The sequence below is a fragment of the Mustela nivalis genome (assembly GCF_964662115.1).
Source record: "Mustela nivalis genome assembly, chromosome: 19".
Lineage (NCBI taxonomy): Eukaryota > Metazoa > Chordata > Mammalia > Carnivora > Mustelidae > Mustela > Mustela nivalis.
Window position 1 is genome coordinate 18,025,589 of NC_139038.1, and position 15,536 is coordinate 18,041,124.

General features: G+C 60.9%; 1 protein-coding gene and 1 long non-coding RNA gene across 5 annotated transcripts in view; one reads left to right on the forward strand and one right to left on the reverse strand.

Annotated features, from left to right (window-relative positions):
• Nucleotides 1-1,668: 1,668 nt before the first annotated feature.
• Nucleotides 1,669-15,536, reverse strand: part of IL21R (interleukin 21 receptor) — a 29,623-nt gene continuing 15,755 nt past the window's right edge. For 2 of the 4 annotated variants that reach the window (XM_082714621.1, XM_082714622.1), the window contains exons 2-9: nt 15,317-15,393; nt 12,619-12,721; nt 10,078-10,277; nt 7,276-7,421; nt 6,193-6,373; nt 5,805-5,904; nt 4,749-4,833; nt 1,669-3,096 (exon numbers count right to left, since the gene is read on the reverse strand). In XM_082714621.1, the coding sequence (XP_082570747.1) occupies nt 2,326-3,096; nt 4,749-4,833; nt 5,805-5,904; nt 6,193-6,373; nt 7,276-7,421; nt 10,078-10,277; nt 12,619-12,721; nt 15,317-15,377 (1,647 nt within the window). In that variant the 5' untranslated portion in view covers nt 15,378-15,393 and the 3' untranslated portion in view covers nt 1,669-2,325. The remainder of the gene's footprint in view (nt 3,097-4,748; nt 4,834-5,804; nt 5,905-6,192; nt 6,374-7,275; nt 7,422-10,077; nt 10,278-12,618; nt 12,722-15,316; nt 15,394-15,536) is intronic. The other 2 variants (XM_082714623.1, XM_082714624.1) reach the window with 2 other exon arrangements.
• Nucleotides 6,760-8,777, forward strand: LOC309854929. The gene is made up of 2 exons (XR_014306490.1): nt 6,760-7,020; nt 8,591-8,777. It is a non-coding gene; the product is annotated as an uncharacterized lncRNA (long non-coding RNA).

A 15,536-nucleotide genomic window follows, 5' to 3' on the forward strand; every position in this document is an offset into this window, starting at 1 on the left:
TGGTTCCGACCACCTAGGAGGGTCTCCATGACCCACCTCTCTTCCCAATCCCACTTCGGGTTGTCCGGTTGGTATCTTGAAATCGGCCACGGGGAAGCGTCTTCGCCGTGGAAATAAAGCGCACACGATGCACTGCAGATCGGGCTTTTTCGAGTGCCTGTGTGCCCGGCTGGAGGTTGGGCTGGGAACAAACTAGAGGAAGTTGTTGCCCTCGTGGAGCTTATATTCGACTTATGAGCTGGGTCTCTAGCTGTGTTTCTGTCCAGCAACGTTCTTCCCTGAAGCCCTTCACCAGCCCTTCGCCCGTCCGTCCGACCACCCGGCTCCTGCTAATCCACCCTCCCAGGAGGGCTGGCTCCTGCCTCCGCGGTGCAGCCTGCTTACAGGCTGAGTCCCCTCCAGAGACAGAGGTGGTGAAGAGCCATGTCTGGCCCAGGCCAGAGCCCTTGACCAAGCCCCAGCCCTGGCCCCTTGCCCCGCCAACCCTGGCCCCCCAGCCCCAGAGCTCTGTGTGCTGCAGGGTTGAGCTGCCTCCCCCCCCGCCCCCCGCCCCGGGGAGGCAGTGGCTCAGGTGGCCCCTGGAACCCGCTGCCCCCAGGAGGATGTGAAAACCACAGCACACCTTGGCCCAAGCCTCCCGGGTAAGGGGGGGTGACAGCGGGGGTGGTGGTGGTGAGGGCTGCGCACTTGTGCAGGAGCTCTGGGGTCAAGCTCTAGCTCCCAACTGAGCCTCACTTCAATCCCAGGTCAACAGCGCCGCCGTTGAAATCATCCATATTCTAGAACTTTCCTTACCAAAGACTCCCTCGGGGTCCCCCTGCAACCACGCCACTTTACAGATGAGTCACCGTGAGGCTTTGTGCAGGACTGACTTGCACCACCTGGGAGCTCAGACTCTGCCAAGAGGAGAGAAAAACCAGAGCTTTCTCATCCAGCTGGGCCTCCGACAGGGCCGGACAGCTCCAGGCCGGCGTGGGAGGGTCCCTGGGGCTCGGAGAGCCGGGCCCGGCTGAATCAGACTCTCGGCCTCCCTAACCCTGCTTGGTGGCCTCGAACAAGATGTCTCCAAAGGTGATGGCCCCGACTGGGAAAACAACCCCCCCGTGGTCTTGTCTGCTGTGTTGGGCTTTGTTTTGGTTTTGGAGAACCTGAGCTGCAAGCCGTCTGAGGCACTGAGGGCGGGTCAGGCGCCTTCAAACACCACCGGATTCTCTGAGTTTCTCAATTCACAGCTGAAGGGGCCGTCTCAGAAATCAACAAGACCTTGACTTGCCTGATCCCCAGGGGTGAGCAGATAAGATCCCCCTGCAGATTCCTGCCTGCCCCTCCCCTGCCATGAGCGCCAAATGAGGTCTCCCCTCCCCACCCCACCCCACCCCTGCCTTCCCCCGGCCGGCCGGCCTGCGCACCCCAGAACCCAGCACGTGTACCTGTGCCCGATAAATATTACTAGGGAGCACAGGGGAAATAACTAAGTGGCTCCTTTGCAGGGGCCAGCAAAGGAGATCATGGCTGGTGGGGGATGTTTCTAAGGGACAGGCTGACTTGAAGCCTGGAACACCCCCCCACACACCCCCACACACACCCCCACCCACGCCCGCCCCACGTGCCAGAGCTGTGGCTGCTTTCTCGCCCCCACCCACCGCCTGCACGAGCCTTGGTCTGGGCCCCCGAAGGAAGGAAACTGAATTTATTGACGGTCTGCTTGGTCCTAGCCTGTACCGTGGGTGACCTCACCAATTTCTCCCCAAAGTGGGTCGTGCCCCCCCACACCCCACCTTGTCCAGACAGGAAACTCCAGCCCAGAGAGGGTAAGGGACTTGCCCAAGGTGGTACAGCCCAGGGGCATCACAGCTGGGATTCAGACCTCGGTCCACAGGCCCCCACAAACCTTCACACACTCAGGGTCACCGTCGGCTCACTCCATCCCCTTCCTCTGAGAAGTGAAAAGGACCCCTGAGGACTTCTCACAGCTCCTGGAGGCAGGACCTGCCTGCAGCGGGCCCCACGGATGTCGCTGAACCAACCTCTCAGCGCATGACCCGGGGGGCCTCCCCATGCCGGGAACAGTCCGCGGCTGTCATGGCATGCACACGGTCCCAGACGCACATGCGTCTCCTCTCTGCGCCCACGGGCCTGTGTGCGGCTCACGCACAGGGACACACCCGTGTGCTCTGGGATCACACCGGCACACCAGGTGTCGACCGGGCTCAGGGGCCTCATCTGGGGGCACAAAGGTCGCAGGCCCCTTCACCCCACGGCCCAGGTGAGCACGGCTCTGACTCCAGGCGGAATGACTCGGCCAGCTCCGACTGCAGGTCCGCCTCACTGGCTGGCCTGGGGCCCGGGTCCCTCGGGTGGAGGGGCCATGACCACCCACTGGCGGAGGTAGCTCCGGGGGGGCCCTTCGTCCCTGGGGCTGGTGAAGTCACACTCCACAGGGCTGCCACAGTCCGAGCCCGCGAAGCCGCTGTCGAAAGTGTCCATGTCCAGGCCGGCGGTAGGCGAGCCTGCTTCGCTGTCCGATGCCCCTCGGGGGGGCCCGCCACTCCACGGTGGCCCTGGGGTCCAGCCCGCCTCCTCATCAAGGGGCAGCTTTAGCCTGTCCAGGAGGCTGCCCGTAGGCCCTCCTGGCCCGGCAAGGCCACCTGCCGAGACGCAGCCACAGGAGAGAACTGTAGTCCCAGGGTCCAGGAGCGGGTCCTCGACGCCTGAGCCAGGCTCCAGGCTGGCGTCCAAGTTCAGGGCCGGGTATCCGTCATCCCCACAAGTGCACGACCAGGCACACGGGCCCTCCATGTCTGCTACGGTCACGGTGTTAATGGACACTAGCACACCATAGGGTCGGTCCCTCTCCTGGCTGTAAGCCGAGCCACCCACGCCGCCCATAGGGGAGGGGGCTGGGCCCCAGGAGCCTGGCCCAGGCACCCCGTCAGCGTCCACCAGGTGGGGGGGCTCTGGCAGCTGCGTGGACTGCGGCCCCTTGGTGCTGCTCTGCGGCGGGCCACGGTTGTACATCGCCAGGGACGAAAGCACCTCGGGGCTCCGGGGCCCCAGCTCCAGGCTGGAGGCGGTGAAGGGGGCGCCCACCCATTTCTGTAGAGAGAGAGAAGAGGGAGACAGTCGTACAGGACAGGGCAAGGCGGGTACGGACAGACAGACGTAGAGACAAGAGAGCAGAGAAAGCAGACAGAGACACGGGAGGACAAACAGGACACCAGGGGTCAGAGCCACGGTGTGCCCCTATCCAGGGACGCTCCGCACTGCTGTCCCTGCCTTCCTGGGCCTCAGTTTCCCCACCTGCAGGAGGGAGCCACTGCCCTTAGCAGCCTGCCAGACAACCAGTGCTCAGCGGCCTGGGGTCTGCATAGGGCCTGGGGGGCAGAGGCCAAGACTGCTGAGTTGTATGGACAATGCAGACAGGAGTGACAGAAGCCGATGCTTGTAGGAAGCAAGCATTCTCCTGTCGGTGTCCCCGCTGGAGTGGACACTCGGCCAGGGCAGAAGCCTCGATTCTTCCGGTGCCAGCTGTATCCCCAGAGGTTCACACAGTGCCTCACATACAGTCGGTGCCCAATAAAGGTGTATTAACTAAATGAACACGCAGGGGAATCAGTGACACGCCACTTGGAAAGGCCTCTGTATGCCCCTTGGGTAAGGGATGTGGGTGACGACGGACCGAGGCAGCACCCCGCCCCAAGCTTGGAGCGCAAGCCCCGCCCCCGCCCTCACCGGCCTGGGGTCCCACACATGACACAGGGTCCCCACCCGAGTGATGGTAAAAACCCCCGAGAACCTGAGTCCCCCAGTTGTGAGCCTGCTGCCTCCGAAACCTCAGGCCCCGGGGGAGGCCCCCCATCTGCCAGGAACGCCCTCCCTGTCCCCCCCACAGCTGTGCGAGGAGGGATGCGTTCGCACCTCGGGAGCTCCCAGCCTAGGGCCTGGCACACAGGTGCAGCCCAGGTGAGTCAACACCAAACAGGTGCGGCCTCTGGGCTTCAGGGAAGGTGCAGAGGAAGGAGGAATCTTTCCTCCCCGTGAGGCTGGGGGTTCGAGCTGCTCCCCTGCCTCACGAGAGCCGCTTCCCCACACAGAGCCTCGGTCTCCCCAGGGGTGCCCTATGGACCACGGAGCGCCCCCCCCCCCCGCCCCACGCCCCATGCCCCCGGGGGCCGCGATCAAGATGGAAGGAGCTCAGAGCAGCAGCAGGCAGACTGCAGGAGCTCAGCCAACGCTCTGGTCCAGGTTTCCCGACATCCAGGCTCCGCTGGAGGAGGTGCCCCCCCCCCCCCGCTAGTCACCACATCCTCTCTGCGGTCTGCCCGCCCCCGTGGGGGGGAGTTGAGCGGTAAATGGGCACAGACAACCGTGGGCGCCAGCGGGCGAAGGGTGGTTGGGGCCTGGTGGGGGGGAAGGGGGCTGGGGGGCTGGTGTGCTCTGCGGGCGGGGCCGCGCCCTTCCCGGAACCCGCTCTCCGTCTCAAGGACCTCTGACAAAGGAGCCGGAGGCCAGTTTGCGACTCAAGGAACCTGGCCGGCCCCTCCCCCCACAGCCCGGCCCAGGGTTTGGGACAGACAGGCTGCCGGATCTGTGTCTGTTCTCGAACCAGTTCTGCCCCACCCGAACTATTTCCTGCGCTTTGCCACCGCGGAGCCCGGAGCCTGGTTGGCAGGTGGGGGGTTCCTGGGGCGCCGGCGGAGGTGAAGAGGTTGGGGTGGGGGGCGTGCCGCGGGCTGGAGGGCACTCACCTTGAAGTCTCCACTGTGGCCCACGTAGAGGGGCTGGAAGAACTTCTGCGGGTTGGGCACATGCCCCCACACCTTCTTCCACAGCCTGGGAGGAACAGAGACCAGGTGAGCCCTCACCACCCCCCAGAGGGTCGCCCGGCCTCCCTCTTTGTCCTGCAGGAGACGGAGCCCCTCCCAAAGTGCACCCACGCACCCCCCTTCAGCCCCTCTTGCCCCCAGGCCTCAATTTCCACATCCGTAAAATGGGGGCAGCGAGGCTGGTGAAGGTGCCTAGAGTTTAAGAGTTCAGCTGCCTAACCCGAGCCTGTTCCAAGCCGGGCAAATGCTGCCCCTCACCCCGCTCTACCACCAGGGATAAGCAAAGGGCTGGTTCACAGGGGTGCGGGGAGCACTCGGAGGGTGTCCACACAGTGACCCAGCACCCAGCACCCAAACAGCGCTCCCTCCCCCTCCACCATCACTGCCTCGGTCTCCGGCAAAGCCTCTGGGTACAGATGCACCCACGGAGCTGGATGTGCAGATTCCCACCCCCCCGGGGGGTTCAGCAAACCCTGACCACGGCCCCCGCCTCCGCCAGCAGTTCTCCTGAAGACCGAACCCAACACCTACACGGATCAAAGGAGAAGTGAAAGCTCTGCCTGGAGCAGAAGAAAGGAGGCAGATGGTCGCATCCAGTCTTCACCCCCACCTGGTGGCCCGGCGCGCTCCCCCCCCTGGTCCCGGGGACTCAAAGCTTAAACGCCACCGACAAGGTCACGGCCTGGGTCCCTGTCAGAGCGCAGGGCCACTTCCTCCACTTCAGAGCAGGGCGACTTTGGGCAAGTTCATTGCCAGCTCGGTGCCTCCTTGCTTGCCCATTTGTCCACGGGCGGCGGGGGGGGAAGCATCCAAGGGCCCGCGGCGGGTGTGGAGAGGTGGGCGGGTGCTGCCCAGTGCCCAGGAAACAGGCGCTTGTTCATATCACCATCCCTGTCACGGCCACGGTCGCGATGACAGCTTGTGGCCCAGGACTCCCCCGTGCCCCTCCCGCCGCCCCCTCGCCTCCCGGAACCTCACCTCCAAGGCAGGTGGATCTTCAGGCCTAAGAAGACGAGGATGGGGAGTATGACGACCAGGAGGAGGTAGAGCAAGGAAGGGTGCCTGCCTCCCTTGATCTCTGCGAAGGAAGCAGACCCAGGGTAAAGGGGGAACGCACGTCTCCCGGAGGCCCCGTGGGGTGGCTGTGGCGGGCAACAGGTCTGGGCTGGTGTGGAGGGCACAGGAGGGCCGCGGGGGCCTGCAAGTGAGGTGGTCTGGGATCCTCCTCCCCGCCCCCACCCCCGCACCCCAGGCCAGCGACTCCATCTCTCTGGGCCTCCGTGTTCCCATCTGCAGAAGGGAGAGAAGAATCCCCACCCCAGGCAGTAATGGGGACCCCGAAGGCCCCGCGAGGAGCTACACCTACCTTCCGGCGGCGTGTGAAAGGTGACGGGGTCACTCCACTCGCTCCAGGTCCCCTGGAAGGAGGAGCCGGGCTGGGGCCCCGCGCGCACCTGCAGCTCATAGCTTGCGTCGCTCAGGAACTCCGAGGGATGGAGAGAGACGCTTCTCGAGTCCACCGAGATCAGCTTGATCCTTGGACGCTGCTGATGCAGGGAGAGGAGGCACCGATCAGGCTCACCGAGGCCAGCCCCGGCCTCTAGCAGAAGCCCCCTTTACCCACTGCCACGAAAAAGGGGCTGAGTGTCTCCAGCAAAGTCCCCGCTCCTGCCACAAGACCAGGCTCAGCTTGACCTTGACCTGGTCTCTCTCTGACCAACAGATCTCCCCTCCTGGTCCTGGCAAGGGGCCCTTCCTGCGAGGACCAGGACGGGCCCAGCAGTAGCAATGGCCTGTTTGCTGGGAATCTCGAACCAGCAGCGTTCCAGACAGTGGTCCCTTTCGGAATTGTTCCGCAGTCGGACTTCTCCAGAGTGGCCATTTCTGGAAGCTTTGGACCACAGGCAACCTCTGGAAGCCTTCCCCGGCGGACATTCCAAACAACCGCCTGTACGAAATTCTTCAACGGGGTCTGCCCTGAAGGACTGGATCATTCTAGAAGGCTTCAGCCTTGACTGTTCCGAAGAGCGGGCCCTTGGGGAACTCTCCGGTGCTCTAAACGAGGGTCGTTCTAGAAGCCTGCACCTTGGAAACAACGGTCTAACCCTAGACTCCCTCGGCGATGGAAGCTTCATCCTCAGCCAGGCGGGAAGGCTCCAGAAGGCCCCATCTCTGGAACGTCCTCTGCTGTGAGGTACTCCAGGAGGAAACCCGACCCAGGAACCAGGGGCAGGAAGGACAGAACTTTGAGTGGCCTCCCACCCCCGGGAGAAATGAGGGGAGGCAGCACGGAGTGGGAGGGCCTCGGGGTGGTCGGTTGCAGTCTCGGCTGTGAGTCGGCCGCTCCCCCGGCTCTCGGATCCCCCTCCCGACCCGCAGCGTCCCACCCCACCGTGTTCTCCACGCGGTGCCCACCGTCTCCCCCGCCCCTGGTCTCTGGGAGCCTCACCAGGGCCCAGGGTCTTCCTCGCTTCCTGTATCTCAGCTCGTACTGCAGCTTGCCCTTCAGCGCGTAGGAATCGTAGCTGGAGCCCCAGGAGATGTTATAATGTCCCGAGAAGGTCACGGTCACGTTGAAAGGCGGGGACGGCTTGACTTGGAGGGAAAAGCCGGAAAGAGAAGAAAGGGGTGAGCTCGGGCCACGGCCGAGAAGGACGTAGTGGCAGGAAGTGGCCGGTCGCCGGACCCCGTGTTGGTGGTGGGGTCGGCAGGATCCGTACCCCGCCCTGTGACTCTGGGCGAGGCAGCCCCGGGCTCCGGGCTCCGGGCCTCAGTCTGTGCGTCGGAGAAATGAGAAGTTCAGGCCACACTGGAGTTGCCGCCGCAGGGGCAGGAGTGTAACGGAAGCGGGCGAAGCCAGTTTGGGGTCTGAGGACATGGAAGGGAGATGCCCCACACAGGCCGGGCAGGACTGCAGACCAGGGTGGCCAGAGAGCAGCCTGGAACCCCAGATGGGGGGAAGCTCTCTCCAACATTCGAGTTCACTACTGGTCCAGGTGCCCGGGGGGCTCAGCCGGTGAAGCGTCTGCCTTTGGTTCAGGTCATGACCCCGGGGTCCTGGGATCGAGCCCCCTGCCCAGCTCTCTGCTCAGCGGGGCGTCTGCTTTTCTCCCGCCCCTCCCCCCTGCACCACTGGTGCCCTCTCTCTCACTCGCTCTCGGCATGCACACGCTCTTTCTCAAATAAATAGAAAATCTTAAAAAGAAAAGAAAAAATAGCTCCTAATCCAAAAACTTGCTAAGGAGCGTGTGCGGTTCAGAGGCACCGGTTCTGCGTTTCTGTTCTACACGATGGTGTCATTTTCTTGCTGCAGCTTCCCAGGGAAGCCAGACTCTGATGAGCATTCATGCTAATGAGCTGCATTCATATTCATTGATGCTGATGAAAAAGGCAGGACCCGTCTGACCCTCCTCGGTGGCCCTGAGCTCCGAGACTTCTGGAAAGGGAGAGCCCAGCGGAGGCCTGAGTCACAACATCACACCCTCCCGGGTGCCTCGCAGGCCAAGGTCAAAGCCAAGCCGGCTGCCGGTTTCGCTCTACCCCAAATTCATTTCATGATCGTGATCAGGATACAACATGTTATATGCTTTCGTTTCTTCTCTTTTAAAGGGGTACCAGCTCCCCATTCATGGGGTCACAGTTCTCGGGGACCAAACTCAGTAGCAGAAGGAGGTCCCTTCGGGGAGAGAAGCCACAGGCTCCTGTCCTCCATCTCCTGCCTTCTCTTCCTTTAACACCTTTTTTTTTTTTTTTTTTTTTGCCAGCATCTAACATTTTCTGCATTTCCCTGTGTGATCTTGCTCACCACTGGCACCTTTTCTGCGGTCTGAGCTGCTCGGGGCTGAGGTTTTGTTCTCCCGAGTCCACACTGCGCCCACGGCCCCCCAGCTCCCTGGACAGAGCAGGCGTATTAAATCCACCAATGAACCCTTCAGGGTTGCAAAAAAGGAATTCCTAAAGCCGCTTGCTTCTCTGCCGGAGTTGGGCGAAGGTGCCCATTCCCAGGACCCCACTGAGGGCTTTTCTCTTTGAGCCACGAATCTGTTTGGACTCATTCTTAAACCCTCTTTTGTCTTCCCCGGGGCTGGGGCTGGGACGTGTGGACTGACTCGGGGAGGGAGTCGGGGGTCTGCAGAGCCCATTGCCAGGAGGAGGAAGGGGCCGGAGTGGGTGGGGAGCCAAAAGCCGCTTCCTTCTCACATCCGGGCACAGGGAGGCCTCAGACCCTGGCAGGGAGGGCAGGTGGGAAGGTGCGAGGGAACCGTGACCCAGAGCCCCTGCAAGGCAAAGCAGCTCCTCCTCTGCCCCGCACACACTCTGCTCAGGAGAGGAAGGGGTGGGGCGCTACCTGCCCGGCGCTCCCGGGGCAGGAGGGTGGCCCTGCTCCATGGGATTGCCACGCCTGGGTCCAGCGGCCAAGAGAGCTTGTGTGCGCGTGCGTGCGTCCGCATCGGCACCTGTCTGACACAGCGTGAGTGCTCCCTGCCCAAGCTGTCCAGGCCACTGGCTGCTGGTAAGACATCGGTGCCTCTGAAGGGTATTAACAGGTGTGTGTGTGTGTGTGCACGTGCATGAGTCTGGGTCTGCGTGAAGCTTTGCTCACACCCTTCTGTGTGCAAAGTGGTGCGAACCTGGACCCCCAGAGTGTGAATGGCGGACGCCCTCTTTTCTTGCCCACCACTGGGAATCTGGGGACAACCTCCCAGGCCGCAGGAGCTAAGCCTCCCCAAGGGCAGGCCTCTCTTCACGGTCTGCTTGCATGCCTCTGGGCATGAGCCTCTCACCCCCTGCTTTGGGAGCTGCCTCCTGGGCCCTTCCCGGCGCTGCCCTGGTCCTGGACCCAGCCAGGCGGCCCCCTTCCTCCAGGCTGGAGGAAAAGTCTGGGCCTCAGTGCAGCAAATAAACAGGAGAAGTCTCAGGGAGGTTCTCCTGGGACATGGCCTCCCCTGCTTTGCCTCAAAATGGGGGCAGAAGGCCATCAGTCTACAGTGAGCCAGTCCGGGGTCACAGGTGGGCAAGTCCTGGGCCCTGGTCCAGCTCTGTGGCCGGCCTCTGCTGCCTCTCCTTGGTTAAAGGCCCAACCTAGGTATGAACCCATCACACCCCAGTCGAGCTTCTACCGAACACACTCTCAGGAGAAATGAGCACCTAGGACAGGTCTGTTTTGACGTGGGGGCGAGCCAGCCCGCAGGGCGTAGGGCTCAGCACCGGCCTGGGCTCCCCTCTGCTCCAAGGTCCCGGGGATACTCACTGCTCTCAGCCAGGAGGAAGCTGCCGCACTCCTGGGAGTAACTTCCGGACGGGTCTGTGACATTGACACTGAAAATGTCGTCGGCCATGAAGTGAAACACATCCATATGGCACGTGTACTTGGCATGCGTGGCGTTGTGGGCGGCGCGGAGGAGGCTGCAGGAGGTGACCTCGTCCTCCAGGTCTCCATACGGGTCTTGCCTTCAAGGAGAGAGCACCCAGTCACGCTGGAGGCCGGCGGGGCGCCCTGCACGCAGCCAGAAGCTCGGGGCTGGGGGGATTTGAGGTGAGGCTGTGGCGGGGTGGGGGGGGGCGGTCACGGTCCACCAACAATTTCCCAGGGAAGGTGTTCCCTCCCCTGAAGCATTCCTGACGGGTTGTGTCTGGGCTCGGCTTGCGTGCCTCCAAGGAACCGGGAACTCACCACCTTACATAGGGCAGCGACTCTCAACTTTGGAATTCTCAGCTAGGCCACTCTTGCCTAGCCTGAGCCTCAGTCGGCCCCTGTCAATCCCATCAGCTGGGTCCCGGTCCTACAGGAAGGATGCTAACACCTCAGGTGCCCTCTGGCCTCCTTCCCTCCCCAGGGAGTACCGGGGCTGAAGGCCAAGGTAAAAGCCAGATGAACCTCATCCTCGCTCTGGCTGAAAAGGGAGGCTGTTGGTATGGGGTTGGGAGCACTGCTCTGGCCCCTTTACTCCCACTAGGCATTAAGTGATGGGTTTTGAAGTATGTCTAAGAGTTCAGCAGCTATTTATTTCCCTACAAACACCTTCAGGTTGTGAGCATGACTACCCTTCAAGGCCAATACAGATGTGTAGACTCTGTTTTCTGCTAAATATCTGTTAGAAGAGAAGCTTCTGCTCAATCAGTGCAATTTTGCACGGAAGCTGGGGGGGGGGGCTTTAAAAACTCCCCATCGCTTCCATGCCTAAAAAACCCTCCAGTGACTGACTTCTCAACACCCATGCAGGGCAATCTGGCCTCGACCACCCTCTCACCTTCTTAGCTTGTTATTCTCCCTCACGATGATGCAGTCGCCTCTGGCCCCAATGACTTCCTCACTATTCCTCAAACTCACCAGCTCTTCTCTACCTCAGGGCCTTTGCACGGGTAATGCCCTCTGCCTGGAAAGCTCCATCTCCAGCTCACTGGCTGCCTCCTTCCCATCCAGAGAGGCCTCTCCTGACCCCCTGCCCCCTGTCACTCCCTCTGGACCCCTTGGACCCGGTTCCTGTTCTTTGTAGCACTCATGTCATCAAAAAAACATCCTGATGGCTGCTTGTGTCTGTCTTATCGTCTGTCTCCCCAGGCACTCCCCTCTGCAGAACTTCTGGGACCTCCTTGGTCTTGGGCTCTGCTGAGCTCCCAGTGCCTGCAAGGTTCCGCAGGAGGTCCATAAATGTGTTCTGGAGGAAAGCCAGCTTCTCTTAATCCCAGAAGATTAGGAACAAAGATTCTCTCCTTGAACAAGCCCTGCTCGGTCTCCTCTGAGTACTCTCCTTGACGAGGCCCTGACCTTTGGGCTTCTATGTCATCTCTTCTGTCCTCCACCACCTTCCCCAGGTGACGTCTGACCAGCCATCAGCAAGAACCCAGCAAGAACCCCTTTCCCCTGACGTGTCCTCTTGGTAATTTTCCATCCACTGGCCCCACCCTGCTCCTTGACTCTCAATCCCCCCTTTTCCTTGTATTTGGGGTTGACCCCAATCTCTCCTCCCCCTGCAATGTCCCAGCAGGGTCCCTGCGTCTCTGGCCGGGGACCGGAGTCAAGCTTCCCCTCACCGTTCTTTAACACCTGTGAGCGAACAGGGGTCCGTGGACTTTGGAATCAGGCTTGTCTGAATCCCAGCTCCACCGCTCCGTGGCTGTGTGACCTGGGGCGAGTTGCATAACCTCTCTGAACCCCAGTGTCCTCATTGGTAAAACAGTAATAACTGTGAGGATGGGAAGCGACCATTTGTTCATAGGAAGCTCACGGCAGGGCGTCGGGGATGTACCAAGCGCTCATAAAAGTCGCGTGGGAGTCTGGTTGGTCCTCGGGTCTCAAATCCCGTTAGGGCTGGGGGTGCCTGGGTGGCTCAGCCGGCTGAGCGACTCTCAGTCTCGGCTCAGGTCATGGTCTTGGGGTCGTTGGATCAAGCCCCGTGTTGGGCTCCGTGCTTAGCCCAGAGTTGGCTTGGGGTTCTCTCCCTCTGCCCCTCTCTAAAATGAATTAAAAAATCCTTAAAAAAAAAAAAAGGGCCCACTTTTAGGGCTGGGTGGGCAAGAGAGTATGGCCTTTGGCGGTGGACGGAGATCGGGACGGGAGCTGTGAGCCCGGCACAGTCGTCCGCAAGGGGGACCGGGCAGCTCCCCACCCACGAACCGTCTTTCCTGGGGCAAAACCAAATGCTGTTGGGGAACTTGCTGAGAGAGCCCTCAGGAAGCGGACCTATTATGTCGATTGCTGAACTATCCGTGGGACCCATAGTAGGTCCCCCTTGGTCTAAGGTCCCCAGCAGTCCTGCTTCACCCTGGCCCCCCAGCGGCTACCACTTACCAGGTGAGGGTGAGCACACCGGCGGGGAGGGTCCTGGTCTCCAGAGTGCAGGTGACTGTCTGTAAGTAGTCCGTGTAGCAGACGAGGTCTAGGCAGCCCCAGGCTGGAAGATTAGCGGGGAGAGAAGCTGCGATGGAGCAGGGGTGGTGGGCGGCTGGCCGGAGTCTGCACGATGCCTCACCCCTTCACCTCTTCAAGGGCTGGAGGACGAGTGGACGCATGGGTCCCCAGGGCCGGGATGAATACGGCAACCCACGAGGCCACTAGGATGTGGGTTTGGGAACGGGGTCCCTGCCACCTGACTCCCGGGGTTCAGGGCTGGCTATGCAGACAGATCGCTCCGAATGTCAAATGTGGCGAACTAAGCCGGTCCCCACCTCTCACCCCCCTCCCTCCCCTCCACCCCATTTTGCCTAAATGTGCTTATTAGCCTCCTGCCCAAACCACCACCATCCCAGCCAAGTGACCCGGGCACTGCGCACCCAGGGGGTCCCCCCAGGAGACTCTGTGCCCCCCCCACCCCGAACGTTAATCACTCCCCTTGGTTCTAAAAATACAGATGCAACCATTCTCTAAATTTGCAACAAAATAAATGTAATAACCCGGAACTTGGTTTTGTCCTATAAGATCGAGTACCAACGCGATTTCTCCCCCCGCCCACCCTCCAACTCTTTACCAGAAATGTGTTCCCCTTTTTACGTGGGTTCATTCTTAGTGGCTTTGTTCTATTTTTCCTTGACTGATGAAGAACCGAGGGGTGGTGGGATGTTTCCTGCCTGGCCCTCACTTTAGGTCAGAAGCCGGATGCAGAGCCAAGAAGACCGTTGCTGGAAGCATCCTTAGCCGGCTGTCCCTGCCACTTTATAGATAAGGACCCAGAGGCTCTGAGATGGGACCACGCCTCCTGCCCGTCTGGGTCTGGGCGGCTGAGACTTGCACCCGGGAAAGAGAAAGCTCATCTGTGCTACACTTTGCGAGCACAGCAGACATCACTAATCGATCACGGCACTCTCTCCCTAGGGCGACCCTCAGAATCCTCCTTAACACAGATCTCCCTGCCACCACCACCAAGGGATCGGAGTTGTGGCTCCTCCTGTGCTGGGAGGAGCCTTCCCTAGGCAGGAGCACAGGGCCTGTTGGTGGGCACAGGAGGCCCGTGCAGACACTTGGTGGAGAAAAGAGGCCTGATTTTGGTGGGGCCTAAACCTGGGGCTGTGGGGCCATATGTGGGTAGGTATTCCCCCAGTTTATACCCTGGTTGTTCAAGCTCAGGGTTTTAGAACTTGAGGGAGGAGCTGCCGTACTTAGGTCAAGGGCTTGACAAGGTTGGCCCCAATCTTGAAATGGGACATTGGAGAGGGGATAGCAGCCCCCGAAACCTGGGGACACTAGCACCTTGGAGGGCATGGTGGACATGTAAGTGACCTCCCGCCGGTGTGGAGCACGTGGCTGGCACCGGGCACTCACTCAGTGAAAGCAGCAGAGCAAGGCAGCTCAGTCCCCAGGAAGGAGACGAATCTGGGGTTCCAGTTCCACCACTGCCTCGCTGTGTGGCCGTGGGCCTGTCCCTTAACCTCCCTGAGCCTTGGTGTCCTCAAGGGCGACCTGGGCGTCACTGCTGCACAGACCACACAGGGTCATTGGGGGAGCAGACTGAGGTGAAGCCTAGCACCCAGGACGCAGCAGAAGTTTGTGCCCACGAGGCATGGCACCCAGGACAGAGTGCTGGTCACTCCGAAGGGGAAAATAAAAGAGCCAGACATCTGTTTCCTGGAGATGCTATTTGAGGCTCTGGGTCTTTCGGTAAAAACCAGAGAGATGCAGAGTCAGCAGATCCGCAGCTGAGGGACCCCTGTCTCTAGTCCAACCCCCATTTGAGCTTAGAGGCTCCGTCCTGCCTCCTCTGGGAAAGCCTCCTGGATTTCTTTTTTTCTTTTTTTTTTTTTTAAAGATTTTTATTTATTTATTTATTTGACATATGGAGATCACAAGTAGGCAGACAGGCAGGCAGAGAGAGAGAGAGAGAGAGGGAAGCAGGCTCCCCGCTGAGCAGAGAGCCTGATGCGGGGCTCGATCCCAGGACCCCGGGATCATGGCCTGAGCCGAAGGCAGAGGCTTTAACCCACTGAGCCACCCAGGCGCCCCAAGCCTCCTGGATTTCTGAGCCCACATCTAACTCCTGGCCTTTCCCAGCTCTGGTCTCTAACTTCTCTCTCTCTGACTCCAACACCTTCTGGTCCCCTGGGGGCACCTTTCAAGGTTTGGCTACTTCTGTCTCCACGTCCCTCTCCTCTCCCTGCCGGGGACCACCAGAGCCTGCTGATTCTGTGATTGTCCACAAACATCTGCTAGGAGAGTCATTGCAGGAAGAGAAATTGAGGTCAGACCAAAGGCAGGACTTCCTCCCTCTGAGGGTGGAGGGCCAGCCAAGGCAGAGAGCTGTGGAAATGGAGACTCAAGTGTCTCGTGCCTGCAATGAGATACGAAGACAGCCTGGACCAGACGGCCTGGTCCACGTGGGAGTCACATGAGCCACGGGGCACTCTGGTGGGACGGGTTCTAACTGACGGAGAGCTGGCTAGTCCACCCCAAGTGAACAGAGGCCACATACCCCGGCCTGTAGCTTGTAGCCGTGTCCTGGAGGCAACACAGGCCAGCCTGGCCATCCCCACCCGCACACCCTGGGGCAGCGACTCACCACCCTGGAGCAGGAGCAGGAGCAGGAGCAGGAGCGGAGCGGCCGCCGAGCCACAAGGCATGCTGGCTCTCGGAGTCCTGGAAGAGACCGACAGTGAGCAGGCAGACCCAGGCCTGGGGACTAAGGGACCCCGAACGGCCTCCCTCTGGTCCTCCCCCTCCCTTGGAAGTCTTGCCTCGGAAAAAACAAGAGTGGGAGGAGCCTGTGGATGTTCCCAAAG